Source organism: Zootoca vivipara, chromosome 1 (genome assembly GCF_963506605.1).
Source record: "Zootoca vivipara chromosome 1, rZooViv1.1, whole genome shotgun sequence".
In the NCBI taxonomy this organism is placed as follows: domain Eukaryota; kingdom Metazoa; phylum Chordata; class Lepidosauria; order Squamata; family Lacertidae; genus Zootoca; species Zootoca vivipara.
Window position 1 is genome coordinate 22,095,408 of NC_083276.1, and position 21,544 is coordinate 22,116,951.

Consider the following 21,544-nt stretch of genomic DNA (forward strand, 5'->3'; position numbering starts at 1 on the left):
TTACTCTTTTATTCTTTTTTTTTTTTTAAATATATGTATATATACATATATGTTTTTTTTCCCTCCCTCTTATTTTCCTTTTTTATTACTTTCTTTTTCGCCTTTTTTTCTCTTTTCTTTTTTTTTCTTTTAGGGTTTTGGTGTATAGCTTTGTATATATTATTTGTAGTTATATTGGTGTTCGCTTTCTTTGTGTTGATTTGGTCGATTTTGTAGTTTGTATGTGTGTAACTTTTTTAAAAAGAATAAGAAATAAAGTTTTTTAAAAATTTAAAAAAAAAAAAAGAGTACGCTAAGAGTGTTACTACAGCCATGGAACCTTTCTCTAACCTGCTATTAGTGGGGAGTGGAAAACTGTGCACTTACTCTCTAATAACAGTGACACGGGGTCAGAAGTGCAGACAACCAGCTACAAAATCACTCTTAACAATGTCAGATCAAACAGCAATTATAGTCAGCATTCAGTCAGCATTCCAGGGCTATTGAGCATGCTCAGTCTTCATTGGTGGGTGACCATTAAACATGAGTAGTCCAGCTGGGCTAGTTTGGGGAATTACTCTTCCCATAGGGTTTTCTATACCTCTACAAACCTCTCAGACCTAAGTTGTCCCTAGTGGCGGCTGCGGGGTGGAGCAAGGCCTTCGAGCCGGGCGGCGATGGCGTCTTCGGAGGCGCCTCCGGGGCCGCTCGGGGAAGAAGAAGCGCTGCTTGCCGCTCTGGCTGCATGGCGCCAAGGAGGAGCAGGCAGATCGCGGCCCTCTTTCGTGACTGGGCAGGGGCCGGCCGGGCTCCATCACATGTGGGCGCACTGTCGGGCGTGTCTTCCTGCTGCGTCTCAGAGGAGCGGCGCCCAGAGGTGCCCACAGCTTCTGATTGGCTGCAGGAGTCAGCCTCCAGGAAGACGCGGGCAGGCAGCGCCCCTCAATTCTGGCGCTCTAGGCAGCTGCCTAGTCTGCCTTTATGGACACACCGGCCCTGTACACAGGGTGAGTGCCACCGTTGAGAAGGCCCTCTGCCTGGTTCCCTGTAATCTCACATCTCGCAGTGAGGGAACCACCAGAAGGCCCTCGGAACCGCCAGAAGGCCCTCAGTGTCTGGGCAGAAGGCCCTCAGTGTCCGGGCAGAATGATGGGGGTGGAGATGCTCCTTCAGGCTTATTGGGCTGAGGCTGTTTAGCTACCGGTAATCTAAAGTTGGAAGTGGAAGCTTCTGATCTCAGGTGCTAGAAGAACAAGAGTGCACAAGCCCAGTAAGAGGACAGGATTTTTCTTGTAACACTAAACAATGGTTTAGCATTGATTCCAAACATAGCCTGTATTTGTCTATGATATTATTATAATGAGTTTCCTACTAGATTCAGAAAGTAGTAAGTCACAACCAGAAAAATTGAGGAGGTGCCACTCTGTATCTCAACAATATCATCCACTTCAAATAGCATTGGGGACCGTGTGTTGACATACCTGCATTTCAGGGGTTTGGACTAGATGACCCACATGGCCCCTTCCAACTCTGATTCTATGATTTTGCAAACTCTGTCATCTTCAGAAGCAGTATGCCTCTGAATGTTTTACTTGTGCACCTCTCATAGGCATATGGTTGGGCACTGCACTGTGAGAACAGGATGTTGGACTTGATGGGCTTTGGGTATGACCCAGCAAGGCACTTCCTATGTTCTTATCTTACTCAATAGTTATCTATGGTAGTGTCAAGAAACGTTTTCTGGACCCATTCATAAATATTCAATCACAAAAGTTGGTACAACTCAATGGTGCGACAAAAATATTCTTTTTGGCTTTTGTTGTAGTTGTGCTGAGTTACTCAAGCAAGCAGTGGGTGACCAAAGGCATCTTGGCGATAAACTAAGTGGGGTTCTTCAGAACAATGTGCAAACTGTGTATTCGGAACAGTCAATGATACTGTCTCTTCTGGAGCCTGTGGTAGGATGAGTCTCCACCATTGCACTGATACTTATGTAGTAATAGTAATAACACCCCCAACCAGGAATTGCCAGCCTCTTATCAGCTAAACAGGATGCTCCCCAGATACTAATCCCACATCCCTGACCAGTAGACAAAGTGATTGGGCCTGATGATAGCTGAACAGCATCTGGAGAGCACCATACATTTTGTGTTTAAGGCTGGCCTTTTTTTTACTTCTGAACAGCAAAACTATGAAGAACTTGTTAGTGTTGTATACAGGATGTGCTACTTTTGCAGAGGTATCTCTTAGCGTCACTGACTTGTGTTTTGAATATGTAATCGTAAGCAGGGGGGAGACAATTATTATTTTTATTACATTAATATTCCACCTTCCTCCAAGGACCTCAAGGCTCTCTCTCCCCCCCCACCTCATTTTTAACCTCCAAACCCTGTGAGGTGTGTTAGGCTGATAGACCGGCGGTCACTCAGTGAGCTTCACAGCCTCCCAGCTCCGAGCCCAGCACTGCGCACTTACCGGTACCTGCAGACCTGTTTATTCCACTTGTGCGCTAAATGTTGGGAGCGCCCGAGGAAATCCTTTTAACCCCTTGTGTCTGGCACTTTTGATTTATCCCGGGATATCAGCTAGCATGCCCTGGGGCTGTGCGCAGTGGGGTGAAATCGAACACCAGCTGTTGAACTCGCGGAGGCGGCCGCGCAAGTTGCCGCTTCCAGGCGCATGTCCAGCGGGATGCCGAGAGCGCATGTGCACGGAAGTGGGCGCGCGGCTTAGGCTTGGCAGATGTGTAGCAGCAGCAGCAGCAAGGCTGAAAGACATCCTCGGCTGCCACAGGCTCTCTTGGAGGGGGGGGGGAGTTATCACTAGAACTGGCAGTGGATCCCTAGAGCACGTGCATGTGACAGAGATACCCAGCTGTGATTTCCCCCTCGCCCTTACACAGGTCAGCATCTTCTTTGGCGCAAACTCCTTGGTACCATGAATGTCACCAGAGGTGCCAACTCGCTGGGGCCCTGGGTGCCCGAGCACCCACCAATTTCGGTGCACGCTACATGGTACTCACGGCCCCGAGCTAAGTTGGCACTCCTGAATGTCACGTGTGAATTGAGCCCCCTTCACGGAACTCGGTTCTCTGCAGGCTGCTTCAGACGCGGCTTTTCCTACGCGGAACAAAACGTGTTGTTTTTCCTCCGGGAGAGTTTCCTGCGCTTCTCGGAGGAAGGAGGATCAAAGTGCGAAGAAGCGCGCCTTCAGGTTGAGCCACCATCCCGAGCAGAGCCTCTGCGAGGCTGCTGGCCCTTTAAATGTTCGCGGCCGGCCCGTGCTGCCTTTCGCTCGGAGACCCCGCGCGCGCAGCGAAGAGGTGAAACCAAGATGGCGGCCGCGCCGTGACTGAGCCTTGAGACAGAAGGACACGAACGGCCAGCGCCTCAGCCACCCAGCCCGCCCACGGAAGGGCCCCGCGCCTTGGCCCGGTGCGCGGGAAGGAGCAAGAGGAGTGCCGTGGGCGACGAGGCTCGAGCCCGGGACTCGTCAGCGGCGGCGGGAGCGGGAGCAGGAAGAACATGGCGGCGGAGGAGTCGGGCTGGGAGTTGAGTCGCCGCTGCTCGCGAGGGGAGCTGATGGGGGAGACCGAGCCGTGAGGCCGCCTGCGCGCCCCCGGCCCCGCTTCCTCTCCCCGCCCACGCCCAGGGAGGCAGGCAGCGAGGCACCAGCAACAGCAGCACCGTCCCCCCACCGCGGCCGCCACTGCCGGCTTAGGCCGCGGCCTCCTCTGCGAAGAAGGGGCGGCTCCGTCTCGATCCCCTAGTCTGGCCAAAAGAAGGGGCTTCGGGCCTGGGAGCTCCGCGCACAATAGAGCCGAGCAGAGGACGAACCGATCCGCTCTGCCCGTTGTTTTCCCCCCTTCGCCTTCCGCTCCCCCCTAAATACGTCTCCCCGATCTATCCTTACGGGTTTCCCTTCCCGCCACTCCCGTGGCACTTTTCGGTTTTTTGTTTTATTGTGGGGAGGGGGGAACCTTTCGGTTGCGACTAGCTGATCCCCCCCGCATACCTTTCCTGTCACCCCTGATCCGCCCGTTTTCTTTCTCCTCCCGCTGCTCTGTCACTTTCGCCTCGGATCTGCGCCCCCCCCCCACTTCTTCATGTCAGCCTGCCTTATTGGCACACCCGGTTAATTTCTACGCTTTTAGTCACCTGTGTAATTCGGGACGCTTTTCACACCCTCCTCGTCCTTCTATTCCCCCCCTCTCAACTCTGCCATTGTTGCTTCCTGTTATCTCGCATTCTGCAAGGCAGTGCTGCTTCTTCACTGAAGAAGTTCTGTGTTCCCGCAAGACTTGCTTCCCTTCCTTTCCCTCCTCTCCTCCCCACCCCCCACATTTTTGCTTTGGCCCCCTTTTGGGGGTGATGCAGCAGCTACTCTAGCAGTTGCCATAAAGAGGACTGTTGTGGGACACCTGCTGAGACTTTTTACTCTCTTTCCTGCTCCCCTTCACTGAGGGGGGGCAAAGCCCCCACCCTGCACATCAGCTCAGTCAACTATTGTAGTCCCCTGTGGTGTGGCAAGAGGCAGGATGACTGATACCCGGAGAAGGGTGAAGGTTTATACACTGAATGAAGATAGACAGTGGGACGACCGAGGCACTGGACATGTGTCCTCTGGCTATGTGGAAAGGCTGAAGGGCATGTCCCTGCTAGTCAGGGCAGAGAGCGATGGTAAGTTTGGCTGAATATGTGAACATGTGCACACCAAAAATATGAATCCCTGTGTTCGTGTTAGTAAGGTGGGAGGTGGTAATCATATCTTGGAATTGAATTTCAAGCATTGGGTGATGTATATGGGAGTCTGAAACCAGGTAAGTATTATTCAACATATGTTGGCTATCATGACAGACGATTCCCAACAATGTGCTGTTGTTAACTTTGTTGTTGTTTAGTCGTTTAGTTGTGTCCGACTCTTCGTGACCCCATGGACCATAGCACGCCAGGCACTCCTGTCTTCCACTGCCTCCCGTAGTTTGGTCAAACTCATGTTCGTAGCTTTGAGAACACTGTCCATCCAACCATCTCATCCTCTGTCCTCCCCTTCTCCTTGTGCCCTCAATCTTTCCCAACATCAGGGTCTTTTCCAGGGAGTCGTCTCTTCTCATGAGGTGGCCAAAGTATTGGAGCCTCAGCTTTCACGATCTGTCCTTCCAGTGAGCACTCAGGGCTGATTTCCTTCAGAATGGATAGGTTTGATGGATATGTTAACTACATAACAGTTAATGCAATATTTTGTTGCAGAATATTTGCAACAATAGACTTTGACCACTGTGCCTAGATAAAAATTAAGTACTGATTAATATATTTTGTTCCTAAAATCTTAGGATGGAAGATAATTACAAAAAATGCATTAATTTTAAAGAGTATATATGTTGTACTTTAATCCTTAAGTTATTTTAGCAAGTGTGTGGAATGATATTGAGTTCTAATTCCTGCTTTCCATAAGAACCCATTATCTCCTTACATTCTAGAGAGAATCCATAGTTCATGTTTGTCAAACCCAAACACACTTACTTGAAAAACACACTTACTACCTCTTTTAACATAAGATTTATTTCATGATTGCTGTGGTGAGATTCTTTGTGAAATAATAATAGTAATAATAATTTATTATTTATACACCGCCCATCTGGCTGGGTTTCCCCAGCCACTCTGGGGGGCTTCCAACAAAATATTAAAATACAATGGTCTGTTAAACATTAAAAGCTTCCCTAAACAGGGCTGCCTTCAGATGTTTTCTAAAAGTCTGGTAGATGTTTTTCTCTTTGACATCTGGTGGGAAGGCGTTCCACAGGGCGGGTGCCACTACCGAGAAGGCCCTCTGCCTGGTTCCCTGTAACTTGGCTTCTCGCAGCGAGGGAACTGCCAGAAGGCCCTCGGTGCTGGACCTCAGTGTCCGGGCATATGAAATAATTTCTTTATGATAAAATTAAGCTTCAGGGTCTGCCTTGTGTACCTGCTCAAAGTAAATAAAATGTTTTTTTCCTGCAGGTTTTATGCCAACAAAAGAAGTACAAATCAGTTGGGGAACACTTAATAGCAATTTAGAAGTTGAGTGAATCCAGTGTGTGCTGCAATATACACAAGCGATCTTAAGTTCTGTTGTTGTTGTTTAGTCGTTTAGTCGTGTCCGACTCTTCGTGACCCCATGGACCATAGCACGCCAGGCACTCCTGTCTTGCACTGCCTCCCGCAGTTTGGTCAAACTCATGTTCGTAGCTTCGAGAACGCTGTCCAACCATCTTGTCCTCTGTCGTCCCCTTCTCCTAGTGCCCTCAATCTTTCCCAACATCAGGGTCTTTCCCAAGGATTCTTCTCTTCTCATGAGGTGGCCAAAGTATTGGAGCCTCAGCTTCACGATCTGTCCTTCCAGGGAGCACTCAGGGCTGATTTCCTTCAGAATGGATAGGTTTGGTCTTCTTGCAGTCCATGGGACTCTCAAGAGTCTCCTCCAGCACCATAATTCAAAAGCATCAATTCTTCGGCGATCAGCCTTCTTTATGGTCCAGCTCTCACTTCCATACATCACTACTGGGAAAACCATAGCTTTAACTATACGGACCTTTGTCGGCAAGGTGATGTCTCTGCTTTTTAAGATGCTGTCTAGGTTTGTCATTGCTTTTCTCCCAAGAAGCAGGCGTCTTTTAATTTCGTGACTGCTGTCACCATCTGCAGTGATCAAGGAGCCCAAGAAAGTAAAATCTCTCACTGCCTCCATTTCTTCCCCTTCTATTTGCCAGGAGGTGATGGGACCAGTGGCCATGATCTTGGTTTTTTTGATGTTGAGCTTCAGACCATATTTTGCGCTCTCCTCTTTCACCCTCATTAAAAGGTTCTTAAGTTCTATTTCATCTTTAATCACATTTCCCCCCCCCCTTCCTATTGTTGTTTTGTTTTTAACTTGATAGTGGCCCTTTTAGGTTGGTGCTGAAAAACATCTCCCTCTTTTGAAACAAAGTAAAAATGACAGTAGACTAGGTGGGGGTGGGAACCCTAACAAATAAATGGAACTGATTTACAAGAGAGCAGGAGACTTGCTGATAAGTTTGTGCATAATATTTCAGTCTTGCAGCATTATCATTTCCATATTTACTGCTAATTCAACCCCATTGATAGTGCCAGATTCAACTTACCTGGTTAGTTCAAGGACTCCCACTAGTGCAGTGGGACTGCGCCCCCCGCCAAGCCCCCCAAATCTGCTCTGGGGCAAATGCTTGTACTTATGGAACAATTGTAATAGCACAATGTTGAATTCTACCCACGTAGACTCATGCCGTAGTTACAATAAGTTTAACTCAGAGAATCTTTGTGACTGATTAAAACTTAATATTCTTAGTTGATTTATCAAAAGTGTGCCTCAAATTATCTTAGTCTGGAAGTCCATTTTCCAAACTTTAGAAATGAAGTAAAATGCAATTTTATTTCTTAATATTACTTTCAAACTTTTCAGACTTTAAAATACACATAGGTCCCGCTTACCAAACACAATGCATTCTGTGAAATCATTGGTTGGGCAAGCATTCACGTAACTAGTCTACAATTTCCTATGGAAATTCTGCTGTGCAATTTGCCTGCTCTTTCCCCCCCTCCCTCCATGGTTTCTTTCTGAAATTGCTGCAGCCAATCAGCAATCAGATAAGTGAATCTGTGGAGTGCACAGCAAGGTTTGGGCGTAATTATTTTATGGGGACATGAATTTTCAGATAGTGAGCATGCAGATAGTAGGACCAGCATGTAAAATAATGTCAGTGAAATGTAAACATTTATATGGATATTGTGAAAGTTTATATGGATATTGTGGAAGTGTACACAAGTCATGCTTTGTGATCTGCAGGCTGAACCTAGTCTAGTTACATCTCTCATGATGAGCTGTTTTGTTGTCTTAGACAAGCAGCAGAAACAGGAAAACTTACCATACCACTAGCAGGCAGCAATACATGGGCTGAGTTTGGTGGGGTGTGTCACAAATTTTGCCCCTACACAGCATTCTGGAGTAGGCACCTTGGAGATTAAGTAGAGAACTTTCTCACTCCCAATTTATTGCTTTGTAATTATTTCTAGAATTTCTTGTTCAGCTTTGCTTTATATTTTCTGTTGCCTTATTAATATTTTTATGTCTCTTGCTGTGCACCACACTTATTATTTGGATAAGAAAGTTATAGACATAGGACCTGGTAGAAAATGATAGATAGGACCTGGTATCTGCATCTCTAAGGAGTAAAAAGCAGTAAGTATACCATAGTGTTGTGGTCTTTCCAAATGGGGTTGAAGACAGGCAGATTGGTGACAAAGGCAGCGGGATGGTCCTGGTACTTGGGATACGAATCATGTGGTATTAACAAAGCTCGCTCTCTCCTCCCCCCAAACATACCAGGTATATACACTGCATCACAGGAACTACTGTCGTTAGGAGTGTTTGGGGGGAACCCATGCAAATGGCTTAAGCCACATGGTTGAAATAGTCAAGCACATTTCAGCAGCATGGAATTCCACCATGCTCAGTTGTCTACCCCAGTGCTAGCAAAGTTATGAGAGCCAAGATAAGGCAATGTGGAGAAGGGGAAAGCGGAGTATAGCACTAGCCATACTAAATCAGGCCAATAGCCTATATATTTGTATATGTGCTTTGACATTGACTTGAATGATATATTGTCAAGGGAGTTTAAAATGTACACCCCAGATAAGGCTTTCTTCTAAGCAAAAATGGCCAACATATGTGGGCAACTTGATTCTCTGGGAGGCCAGAAATATCTCATTTCTTCTCTGCAGCACACACAGATTTTTGGCTGCATGATAAAACTGGAATGAAAGGAAAGCCTATTTTTATTGCATTTTCCTTACATTATTATTATTATTATTATTATTATTATTATTATTATTATTATTATATATTTATTTATACCCCACATTGACAAGGACTCAAGGTGGCTTACAAATTAAAAATAAGAACAGCTTACTTACTGTGACACTTTTTCCATTTACTGTATAGTCATTTTCCTGTGCAATTCTGTACATGTCTACACAGAAGTCTACTGAGTTCCTTGGGGCTTACTCCCATGTAAGTGGGTATAGGATTGTAATCTGTGAATATTGCAAATATCTCTCTTATCTCTTAAACTACTGTACAGCATATGAGGTAGATTTAGTGGCAGTTATACATTGTTGGGCAAATAACATTGTCCTGTTTGTTTTTGAACCCACTTTGCTTCTTATATTAAAAGAAGAAGACAAACATATTTTTAACATTAGTCCATATTATTCCCTAGTGAAATATTTCCATGCCTTAAATCAATGTTATTGAACACCTGTTATCTAAGTGAACTAAGGCAAACAGCCACAACTAAACACAATATATTTGGTAATAGTGTTAATCATTTAACCATTAACTTAGTAACTGAAAAGTAGACTCCTACTAACTGAAATTTGTGGAAGAGATGAGTTTAAAAGGTAACTTTCAGGTACCTGTTCCATTTGTTCAGTCAGTTATCTCTAGGAGAATGTTCTCTGCACTCTCCTGGGATGATAAACAAGAGACTTGGTCTATGCAGGGAGCAAAAACTAGGCACTGTATCTTTCTTTTTTAATTATTTCAGGCATTTAAGAAGTGATGAACCATCAGCTGCTTTTACATTTTAATGGTACTACTTCTCTCCCCTCCCCCCGGCAGTAAGAACTCAGTACAGTGGTGCCTCGCTAGACGAAATGAATTCGTTCCAGGACTCAATTCGTCCTACGAAAATTTCATGTAGCGAGGCACCGTTTCACATAGGAATGCATTAAAAGTCAATTAATGCATTCCTATGGGCTCCGGGGGCCTGGCGGTGGCAGCGGTACTTGCTCTCTTGGCTGGGGGAAGGCAGGCAGGTGCTTGTTCTCTTGCCTGCCTGCCTTCCCCAAGCCAAGAGAGGTGTGTGCCACCGCCTCGCCCGACAGAGCCAGCATTTGACAGGGCTTCCGAACCCCTGTCAGATGCGGGCTCTGTTGGGCGGGGGGGGGGAGAGGAACGAAGGAAGAGAAAGCAGCCCTTTCTCTTCCTTCCTCTCCCCCTGCCGCCGACAGCTTCCCCCCCACCCCGCCCGACACAGCGCGGATCGGAGGAGAAGCCTCCGAGCTGCTCTGTGTCAGGCGGGGTGAGGGGAAAGTGGGGCTTTCGGCAGCCGGCGAAAAGTCCCCGCACCGGCGCGCTTCGGCTCCGGGTGACGGGGCCGAAGTGCGCTGATGCGGGGGTGTTTTGCCGGCTGCCTTCCCCTTGACATGGGGAAGGCAGCCAGCGAAAACATCCCCGCACCGGCACACGGTGCCTAGCAAGCCCGCCCAGGTGAGGGGGTGGGCGGCAGGAGCAGCACCCGAAAGGGCTCATTTCGGGCGCTGCTCCCGCCACCCCCCTCACAACCCCCCTCACAACAGCAGGCTTGCTAGCCGCCGTTCCAACGGCGCCTAGCAAGCCCGTGTGGGGCGGTGGGGGGTGAGAAGCGCAGGATCCTCCGCTTCCCCCCCCCCACTGCCTGGGAATCGGACGAGGCTGGAGAAGCCTCGTCCCATCCTTGCAGTGTCGGGTGGTGGTGGGGGGAGCGGAGAATCCTCCGCTTTCCCCCACCACATACTGCCCGGGATCGGACAAGGCTTCTCCAGCCTCGTCCCATCCTTGCAGTGTCGGGCGGTGGGGGGGAGCGGAGAATCCTCCGCTTTCCCCCACCACACACTGCCCGGGATCAGACAAGGCTGGAGAAGCCTCGTCCCATCCCCGCAGTGTTGGGCGGTGGGGGGGGGAGCAGTGGATCCTCCGCTCCCCCCCCACTGCCCGGGATCGGACGAGGCTTCTCCAGCCTTGTCCCATCCCCGCAGTGTCGGGCGGTGGGGGAGAGCGGAGGATCCGAAAAGCCCCCGCCGCGGACTGGCTTGGCGGCGGGGGGAAGAATCCACTTCTCCCCCCTTCTTCCCGCGCTACAACCTTTGTGTTCCGCTCGTCTCTGCCGGTTGCCCCTCACCAGCAGAGACCAGCGGAACACAAAGGGGAACGAGCTGCAGCGCAGGAAGAAGGCAAAGGGAGATCAGCTGAGAGGCGGTGACAGCTTTCAGCGCCTCTCAGCTGATCTTCCTTTGCCTTCTTCCTGTGCTGCAGCTCGTTCCCCTTTCGCTAGAGGAATGCCCTGTAGGTTTTGTGATAGAGGTTTTCATGGCCACGCTTCGCAAGACGAAGCGGCGGCCATAGAAAACCTCATATTGTTAGGCAACCTCCGATTGCAAAACCTATTCATATACTGTAGCGGAAAATTCGTCTAACGGCATTCGTCAACGAGGCACCACTGTATTTGAACTGTAAACTTTTTCTACCCTTCAAATGTGTTCTCAGAAGTATATTTCCTTTGGGTTCAGCTATACACTACTTCTTCCTAGTTGCTGAATGCTTGAATTCGTTACTTTTAACCCATTGCCACGAATTAGTTATAGATCTGTGCTTACAGGTAATACAGAACCTTAATGCAACAGTTTATTTCTCCTACTGCTGTTGATGTGGTTCATATATAGTACAAAGCCAAACTATGGCTTTTTGCAAATGCATGAACATGCAGGTTTCTGATAAATAAATCACAACTGCTTTGCTCTTCCTCTGGTTCTGATGCTGCTGCTGCACTGCTATGAGCAAAGCCATGGTTTGACATGTAAACCAAAACTTGGTTACAGCTTCTGGTTTCTCTGGAGTGAGAGAAATCCCGAGTCTGTGTTCTGATGATAAATTAACCCAAACTATGACTTAGGTCACATAGGTGCAGATGCAAAGTGCTTGTACTAAGCCATGGATTGGCTTCACATTGAATGCAAACTGATTTGGATTTTTGGATTTCTGTGTTCGCATTGTCTACCTCTAACTAGACCAGAACAAGTATAAATCGGTGTCTTCAGCTGGGCTGGGGCCGGGTGGGGGGGGGGCCTGCATTTCATAACAAAAATTCTGGAAGCTTGATAATGGCACCTAGAAATTTGAAATTGTTCAGCCTATAGAAAATTGAAATACTTCCCAGCCCTAAAGTCCAGTACAAATGTGGAGTGTAATATATGCAGGATCTTTTAGGAAGGTTGCAATAGCTAGCCTTGCTTTATTTCTGTAACAGTGGGTAGTTGGCTACCACTCTTTCACAGTACAGTATAGCAACCTTTCTGTTACCCTCCCTGAAAGGTTTTACAGAAGACATGATTTGTATGGTTTATGTTTGTTTCCTTTCCAGAATGTTTTAATACCTTAAAACCTCCTTTGAGGGAGAGGAAGTGTGTTTTGATATTAACCTAGGAAAGTTTGCTTTGCACAATCAAGTCTTAGAAAAATCAATATAACATTAACTAACTGCTTTTAATTAAAATTATGTATTACAGGATTTCAGTGCTTGATAATCATTAGAACGGCCTTTACCAACTGGTGCCCTTCTCATTTTTTGGGATGTATATACTGATAGGAGTTGTAGTTCAAAAGATCTGCAGGACACCATTATGGCGAGGGTTGCCTTAGAGAAGAACTGTTTGCAGAATCAGTAACCATTTCTTCACAGGAATAGTTGTATATACCTGGTGAATGATTATTTCAAGTTTGCTTTGTATAGATCATATAAATGCTGCTTTGTTTCTTGGGGAGGAAATAAAACACTTTCCCCCTTCTTTTTAGGTTCTCTTCTTCTGGAGTCCAAAATCAATCCTAATACTGCTTACCAGAAGCAACAGGTAACAATTTAGTCAGCTATCTTTCCCAATGTAGGAAATGTAGGAAATGTTTGATGGAAATATGACCGTTGGGTCTGCCAATTTCAAGGTGCTTTCAGGTTGTCGTGGCTTCGGTTATGAACTGCTGCTATGATGCTTCACTGGCAACAATGTAACTGTAACATAATTGTTTGTGCCTCCAGTTTAATCTAACAGTTCAGTTACCATAGAACCTTTCGGTGTATGGCAGTTTTCCAGAACTCCTTATATCATTCCTCTGTACAATAGTCTTGTGAGTTAGGTACTCTTGAGTGTATATGAATACAGTGAAGTCTAGTGAATTTCACATTAAACCTAACTGATCAGCTAACGCAATAAAAAAGCTGCACCCAAAAAGGTGTCAGGAGATTTTTGGAGTGGTTGAGAAACCAAATAGTAACCAATTGTGATTCACCAATGGGCTCTTAGGGAACTCCTTTGTAACATTGCAGGACCATCCATACCAAATTACTAGTAGATCACCAAAGTAACACTGGCTTTTAAATAGCATCCAAGGAACTGTATGCTTCTCAGTCAAACTACCCAAGTAAGGCTGCAGTCAAAATAATGTATACTCAGAAGTAAGTCCCATAGAAATCAGTGGGGCTTGTTGCTAGGCCAGTAGGATTAGACTTGCAGTCAGAACTAGCAGACAATGTAGGGCAGTCCTGTAAATAAAGATTTTGTGGATTTTCAAAAAGTGTGCAGCAAAGGGCCTTGTGAGAAGTTCTTTAAGAGCATAGCAGTTATTAATTAGTCTCTGTAATCTTATGGGTTGGTGACTGATTAAAAAATGGGAAAGAGCATGTGAATGAGTAAACAAATTCCTGCAGAAGTCTTTTAGTGTAATGCTGTAGGGGAGATAATAGGAAATGGAGCAAATGGAGATAATAGGAAAAGAGTGGGGGGGGGAATGCCATTACCAAAGTTGATGTTGTGTATATTTGAAACGTGTGTATGCAGTTCAAGACCCTTGGGAAATTGTAAAAAGGGTGCATAAAGGCTGCTAAAATTATCAGATGGGTGAATTGTTTTATGAAGTAAAATAAAAAAATTCCTTCAGTAGCACCTTAAAGACCAACTAAGTTTTTATTTTGGTATGAGCTTTCGTGTGCATGCACACTTCTTCAGATACAGTGAAATGGAAGTTTTATGAAGAGAGTCAAATACAATACAGATGGGAGTGTGGTTACTAGTGATAAAAAGGTGAATAAGAAATATTCTTTATGAAAGTTGGCTTTTAATCAAAATGAGAATGTAGCAGATGTGACAACCATAATTTCATGCAAAGGATGACATAACACAATGTTGTCCTGTAAAATTAATCTACTTGCCAAAATATACATGATGTTTTAGATCCAGCAGCCATAGTTTGCTCAGTGGCAACTATCGCATACGCTAAAAACACTGCCAGCGTGCCGTGCATGTGACTTTTTTTGCACTGGCATGGTATCCATTGACAATCCAATATGGGAATTTTTAGGTTGTGTTTTTTGTTGTATTAAGAGTAATATGCAAGTGAAACACTTTACTTTTTTATCTCAGACTTTATTAGATCAAATAATTCATCTTTAGAAAATGTTCTGTAATGTTAAATATAGCTCAACTAAACATAACTCGTTAACTTTTTAAGGACACACTGATTGTGTGGTCTGAAGCAGAGAACTATGATCTGGCACTTAGCTTTCAAGAAAAAGCTGGATGTGATGAAATATGGGAAAAAATATGTCAGGTAAGTTTTCCGTCTTAAATGTTTAAATATTTGTTCTATTTGCAATATTAAGTGAATATTTCCTTCACCGTTTCCTTCAGAAGCATCCAGCTTATTTAAAACCTTAAGTGTATGTAGTGCATATTCAGACTTCCATTCAAACTAACAAATGGGCTAACTAAACAAGAGGGCCAAATACCTACAACTCCTGATTGTCAGCAAATATGAAAACGAAAATATTCCACTGTTGTAGAACACTGGGAAATCATAAATTAAACCTTGCCATTAGGAAGATGCTAAGATTGCAATAGCAAAAGTAGAATTGAATTGGTGCCTTTGCACTTAACAGATGGGTTTTTCATCAAGTGGATAATACCATAATAGTAGAGAAGATTTTTGCCTGTTCCCCTTTCCCTCTGCAGCCCCCAAAACTAATTTCCAGAAAGTTAGGGGGCCCTCCAAAACAGCATGGAAGGTGCTCTGAAAGGCTTTGTGGGGAAAAGGGAAAATTGAAAACTATCATTTCCGTTAGCAGAGATATCTGCTGACCAAAAGTCCTTTTGCAAGCACAAGAGCATTTCATTGATTTATTTGTTAAATTTCTGTCCCACCCTTCCTCCTAAAGGAGCTTGAGTTGAATTCTACCCATACAGTGAATTTGGAGTAGCAGGAATATTTGTACATAAGTATGGAGAACAGGATTGGCAAGATGGCCCAGTTTAATTCGTAACAGTAGCCCTGACCAGAGTGTGGATAACTAGGCAGCAGTTGCCTAGGGTGGTACTGCTTGCATTTTTTTATGTACTGCCCTTCATCAAGAGAGATTATTGGGTGGTTTACAAAAATTGATGCTAATACATTCAAATAGAAAAACCTAATATTAGTAGGCAAGCATTAGCTAGGTAGGAACAGTCTTCTAAAATATTCAGGCTCATTCTATAGTGTTGGTTAGAGGCTGAACTTAGTATTGTGAAGCAAAAAAGCTCACTTCAGTTTTTAGTCTAAGACAGGCATAGGCAAACTTGGCCCTCCAAATGTTTTGGGACTACAACTCCCATCATCCCTAGCCAACAGGATCAGTGGTCAGGGATGATGGGAGTTGTAGTCCCGAAACATCTGGAGGGCCAAGTTTGCCTATGCCTGGTCTAAGATAACAATATCTGAATACAAACCTGGTGCTGCTTGCATTGTGATGCTTAGCTGCCATGGTGTGGACTTTTCTGTAACTAGAACTTTCACCCACCCTGTTGGTTCTTGTATATTTTTTTCAATACCTGATATTCAAGGTTTACTATTTGGTCTTACCCATTTCCACTGGATTGGGTACAGTTCCTTTTCTCTGCAATATTGTTTAAGATAAATTTATGGTAAATGTGCTTGGATTATCTGCATATCTGCATATAGCTGTAGGCATCTGGCTGTGAAAGCTGAAGAGGTCCCCTTTGGTTTTCTCTCACTTTAATAGGTTCAAGGGAAAGACCCTTCAGTGGACATTACTCAGGATCTGGTGGATGAATCTGAAGAGGAACGCTTTGATGATATGTCATCCCCAGGTCTAGAGTTGCCATCTTGTGAATTAAGTCGGCTAGAGGAAATTGCAGAACTTGTGGCGTCTTCGCTGCCTTCCCCATTGCGGCGAGAAAAACTTGCTCTAGCACTGGAAAATGAGGGCTACATTAAAAAGCTCTTAGAAATTTTTCATGTGTGTGAGGACTTGGAAAACATTGAAGGACTACACCATTTGTATGAAATTATTAAGGGAATCTTCCTTTTGAATAGAACTGCACTTTTTGAAGTAATGTTTTCTGAAGAATGTATAATGGATGTAATTGGATGCCTAGAATATGATCCTTCTTTATCACAGTCACGGAAACACAGGGAATTTCTGACAAAAACTGCAAAATTTAAAGAAGTTATTCCAATATCTGATCCAGAATTGAAACAAAAAATACATCAGACATACAGAGTACAGTATATTCAAGATATGGTTCTACCTACTCCATCGGTGTTTGAGGAAAACATGTTATCAACACTTCATTCATTCATCTTTTTTAATAAAGTAGAAATAGTTGGTATGTTACAGGTAAGTCAGGAGTTGTTTTCTTTAATCTTGGATGTTGTGCAGATTGAATGAGCCTGTTGCCAAACCTCTGGGGCATTTCCTATACCTGGAAGGTGCAGTCTGAGATGCTGGGTCGTACAGTTTGGCTCCTGTTAATTGGTTTAATTAAAAACTCAAATACTGGAATTTTAATGAATTTTGGGTAACTTCTAAACCCTTGAACATAGTGATGTAAAATTTTTGCCGGTAACTTCTCAAATTGCACCTCTGCATTCCCTGTGAATATCATGCAAATAGCACTAAAAGGCCGGTGGAAGGAAACAAACTAGCACAAACCTGCTATGACCTAGTTGTCTGAAAAGTGACAGAATCCATCCTCTTAGAAGGGACTCCCATTCCTGCAAATTTGATTCAGTTCTGTTTAAATATGTTAAGATACAAATGCATTGTGATTTTTCCCAATGGGTAATACAGTAAAGTAAATCTTTGTTTACAAAATGAAGGAACCCTAAAAAGTAGGAATGAAGCGAAACATTGTATGCCCACAAACCAATACGAATCCAAACTTTTTTTGTTTTTTGCAGAGCCTTGGTGTTTGTTAATTATATGGTAAGGAATAAGCACAAGCCTTGCAGTAGTTAACAAGGAAAGTCCCATGAGCAGTGTCAGGGGATGTTGAGAACTGCAGAGGCCCAAGAAGCTGAAGGGAAACAATTTCTGTTTTAAAATGAATTGTAACTTTTAATAGATACAGTTTAGTAGAGCCAAAACTGCTGTAGTAAGTAGCAAAGTCAGGTGTTCTTGATATGCCAGGAAAGCCCAAATTACACATCAGAAATTAAATCATACTGTACTGCTTTGCTGGTCAGTGCCAAGTTAGACAATTTCTGATCCATTGTGGGGGTTGGGGGGGGAAGCATTGTGTATGCTTCGAAAACTTTAGGTTTTGAGTTTTTTGGGTTTATAAAATAAACAACCTATATTGAATAAAGCAATATTCAATAATCCATTAGAATCTAATAGTAAATAGTTTATTAATATTTAGCGACTATTTCTATGTAAAAAGCACACTTGTTCCATGAAGTATGACTTTTAGATGTGGATGGGCTAACTAATACAAACAAAGGCTTTCTAATCTGATTACTTGGGCGGATGGAGAGGAATTTTTTTATATTGTCATAATATATTGTCATTCATTTCCTACAAGAGATTGGTGCAATAATGCCTTATTCACATGTACTGTACCTGAAACTGCTTAGAACGTGTGTTTATCGGAAGAGCAAAATTTTACTTATGTCTACTGTGCCTACCTTGCCCTTTGTGCATTGGCTCTTAAGTTGTACCTGTCCAGTTTTAAACACAACATGTTAACAAAGATGCGAGGGGAAGAAGTGTGATACCACTTCCTATTACATAAGTTTATATGCAAGTGGTGTACAATTTGTTAGAATGACCACTAGCAGGCTTGTGTAAAGAATATAAAATGATTAAATGTATGGAGTCATGGGGGCAGGCTTTGACTTTGACTCAGGCTGTGTACGCTCACTTGCAAAGGCTAGGAAAAATGTATTAGATGGGAAATATTCTATCATTTTTGTAGACAATGTGAATATTTGATTTCCACCATCAAGACAATTCTTTTTTACAGTATGCACAAGTAATTAGGTGAATGAAACATTGCTGCTTCCGGGTGATATCTCTGGCATCTGAAGTCAGTGGGAGTCATAGCTGCCAAGTTATCCCTTTTTAAAAGGGATTTTCCCTTATGCTGAATAGGCTTCCTCGCGAGAAAAGGGAAAACTTGGCAGCTATGGTGGGAGTTTGCCCTTAAATCAAGTTTTGCTTTATATTATTGTTAAATACAAAATGTACCAGTGAGGCATAGCTTTGTCCCTTCAAATGACCTGATTTGTAACTGGTGTGTTTGGTTGGAGAATATATTATAGACCTGTAGTGTCAATTTGTATTTCTAAACATAACATTGATATATTATAGGAAGATGAAAAGTTTTTGACAGACCTGTTTGCACAACTTACAGATGAAGCTACAGATGATGAGAAAAGACAAGAATTGGTAAGTGTTTTGAAATGAGCTTAGGGAGACAATTGCTGCATTCTGTTTCTTGGTGAATAAAGTCTTGTTTTCTGTGTTTCAGGTAAACTTTCTTAAAGAGTTTTGTGCATTTTCTCAAACATTACAACCTCAAAACAGAGATGCTTTTTTCAAAACATTGTCTAATATGGGCATTCTTCCAGCACTAGAAGTCATCCTAGTAAGTTTGCAAAGTTTACTTCTAAACTTGTATTTTCTTTTCATTGGGGTATTTTTGAGGAAGAATTAATGTAGCACTGTGTCAATCATTCCATCAGGGCAAGCATTTTGCATTGCCAGAAGGGGCTGTCCCCCCCCCTCTCCTCCTGCGTGGTGTTGTGGGGATTCTCCTGACTCCTCTGAACTGTTTGTTTGTTTGTTTGGCTGGGGGGGGCAGGGGGGGTCCATTGCACAAGCGCAAATCCTTGTATGGGCTTCCACTGATGGGACTCATTAGCTGAATTCTGCCCATAGTCTGGCAATTAAATGTTTGCAACTTTTTATGTACCATTTTGGGATACTACATTATCTATAAAAACTATGTAGTTTTATATATATCCTGTCGTGTCATACTCCAGGTAGGGGAATGGAAGAGGGCACCACCAAAGCATAGGCAAAGCATCAAAAACTGTACTGGGTGGTTTAATCAGATACAGTGGTACCTCGGGTTACAGACGCTTCAGGTTACAGACTCTGCTAACCCAGAAATAGTACTTCGGGTTAAGAACTTTGCTTCAGAATGAGAACAGAAATCGTGCTCCGGCGGCGCAGCAGCAGCGGGAGGCCCCATTAGCTAAAGTGGTACCTCAGGTTAAGAACGGACCTCCAGAACGAATTACGTTTTTAACCCAAGGTACCACTGTACACAAAACGTGTAAGAGGTTTTGGCTTCAACCTTCCTTGGGGGCAAAGAATATTATCAAATAGACTTCTTTAGTAAGGCATTTGTCTCAAAAGTGAGCTAATTAAAACAATGAAAATAAGTTTTAGACTACCTTTCTACTATAGTTACACAATTTGTTTTTTGACTGCAGGGTATGGATGATGCACAAGTGCGAAGTGCAGCTACTGATATATTCTCATATTTGGTTGAATATAATCCATCTATGGTACGAGAATTTGTCATGCAGGAAGCTCAACAGAATGATGATGTAAGTAGGTGGCTTTTACCGTTTTCAAAATTACATTTCCATTAGTAAAGTATGACAGTGAAGTATTTCAACAACTGAAGCTTGGATAGATGCTTCAGTATTCTTTTACTGATGTGTAATTGTATAAACTCAGGCAGTTTTCTCACAGTTATGTTACTGGCTTCTGCAAACCACAGTTTGCACATTAGGAGCCAGTCTTGGAAGTTTGTAGTCTCTTCCTTTTGCCTCTTGAGCAAAAATTTCCCTCTTGCTTGCCATGTCAGCTTTTACCATGGTTCAGAGTTACCTCTGCATAGGCACTAATTAATGATGATACTAAGCAAATTTCCTCTAAACCTTTATTTGCAAGTCCTGTCTTATAACACCAGGTTTATTTGGAAATGCTAGTTGCCATTAACCATGGTTAGCATTTCGTAAATCAAGAAAACATTAAATAAAAATACATTAAATAAATAAATAAATAGTTTTTAATAAAAAAAAACCATGGTTAGCATTGATACAGATATTAAATTGTCTTGTAAACATTTCTGACCCCCCCCCCCAAAAGAAAGAGAAGCTGGCAGATTACACATACACATTCTGGTTCCTCCTCTGCCCTACCTTTTTTTGGTTTGGAAGCTCCAGCTGGTACATCATGCTGCAGCTAGACTGCTTCTGGGAGCTTCTTGTGGAGAACATGTGACAGCATTGTTAAAACTGCTGCACTGGCTGCCAATTTACTACCAAGCCAGGTTCAAAGTTCTTGTACTAATTTACAAAGTCCTGAACAAGTTAGTTCCAGTGTACCTCAGGAATCTCTTGAACCCCTTATATCCCAGCCCAATTGCTGAGATCATCTGCAGGCATGTTGTTGGTTGTTCCCCAAGTTGGTGAGACACATTTGACAACGATGAGAAACTGAGTCCTTAGTGTCTTCAGCCCAGTCTTTTGAATACTCTGCAATTAGAGATTTGACAGGCACCTTCTGTGCCAACTTTTAAACACCTGCTGAAAACTATTCTGCCAGGCCTATACAGTGGTACCTCGGTTTATGAACACAATTGGTTCCGGAAGTCTGTTCATAAACTGAAGCGTTCATAAACTGAAGCGAACTTTCCCATTGAAAGTAATGGAAAGTGGATTAATCCGTTCCAGACGGTCCGCGGAGTAACCGTTCATAAACTGAAGCGAACTTTTCCATTGAAAGTAATGGAAAGTGGATTAATCCGTTCCAGACGGGTCCGTGAAGTACTTAAACTGAAGCGTTCATAAACTGAAACATGGGTGTAATTGGTTCCGGAAGTCTGTTCATAAACTGAAGCGTTCATAAACTGAAGCGAACTTTCCCATTAAAAGTAATGGAAAGTGAATTAATCCGTTCCAGATGGGTCCGCGGCGTTCATAAACCGAAAATTCATAAACCGAGGTGTTCATAAACCGAGGTTCCACTGTATAGGCAATCAATAATACAGTGGTACCTCGGTTTTTGAGCATCTCAGAACTCGAACGCTGAAAACCTGGAAGTAATTGCTTCCATTTTTGAATGCGCCTCAGAAGTCAAATGACTTCTACTGCATTTTTTTCTTTTTTCTCCATTGACTTTGCCGACCACCCTTTGCGCCTCGGTTGTCAAACCTTTTGGAAGTCAAATGGTCTTCCGGAACAGATTACATTTGACAACCAATGTACCACTGTACATCCTTCCACAAGGGTTAATTGATACGTTTTTAACATTTTAATGGTTTTATTGCATGGTTTTAATGTTTTTTTGTTGTAAACTGCTCTGATATATATTCTATGACCTAGTGATATATGGATATTTTTATAAATA

The 21,544-nt window shown here is 43.6% G+C and overlaps 1 protein-coding gene across 1 annotated transcript in view; it reads left to right on the forward strand.

Moving 5' to 3' along the window:
* The first annotated feature begins 3,291 nt into the window (after positions 1 to 3,291).
* PPP4R3A (protein phosphatase 4 regulatory subunit 3A) overlaps positions 3,292 to 21,544 on the forward strand; it is a 36,019-nt gene continuing 17,766 nt past the window's right edge. Inside the window, exons 1-7 of the mRNA XM_035101904.2 lie at positions 3,292 to 4,658; positions 12,646 to 12,701; positions 14,353 to 14,451; positions 15,896 to 16,513; positions 18,488 to 18,565; positions 18,648 to 18,764; positions 19,618 to 19,734. Of these exons, the coding sequence (XP_034957795.1) occupies positions 4,517 to 4,658; positions 12,646 to 12,701; positions 14,353 to 14,451; positions 15,896 to 16,513; positions 18,488 to 18,565; positions 18,648 to 18,764; positions 19,618 to 19,734 (1,227 nt within the window). The 5' untranslated portion in view covers positions 3,292 to 4,516. The remainder of the gene's footprint in view (positions 4,659 to 12,645; positions 12,702 to 14,352; positions 14,452 to 15,895; positions 16,514 to 18,487; positions 18,566 to 18,647; positions 18,765 to 19,617; positions 19,735 to 21,544) is intronic.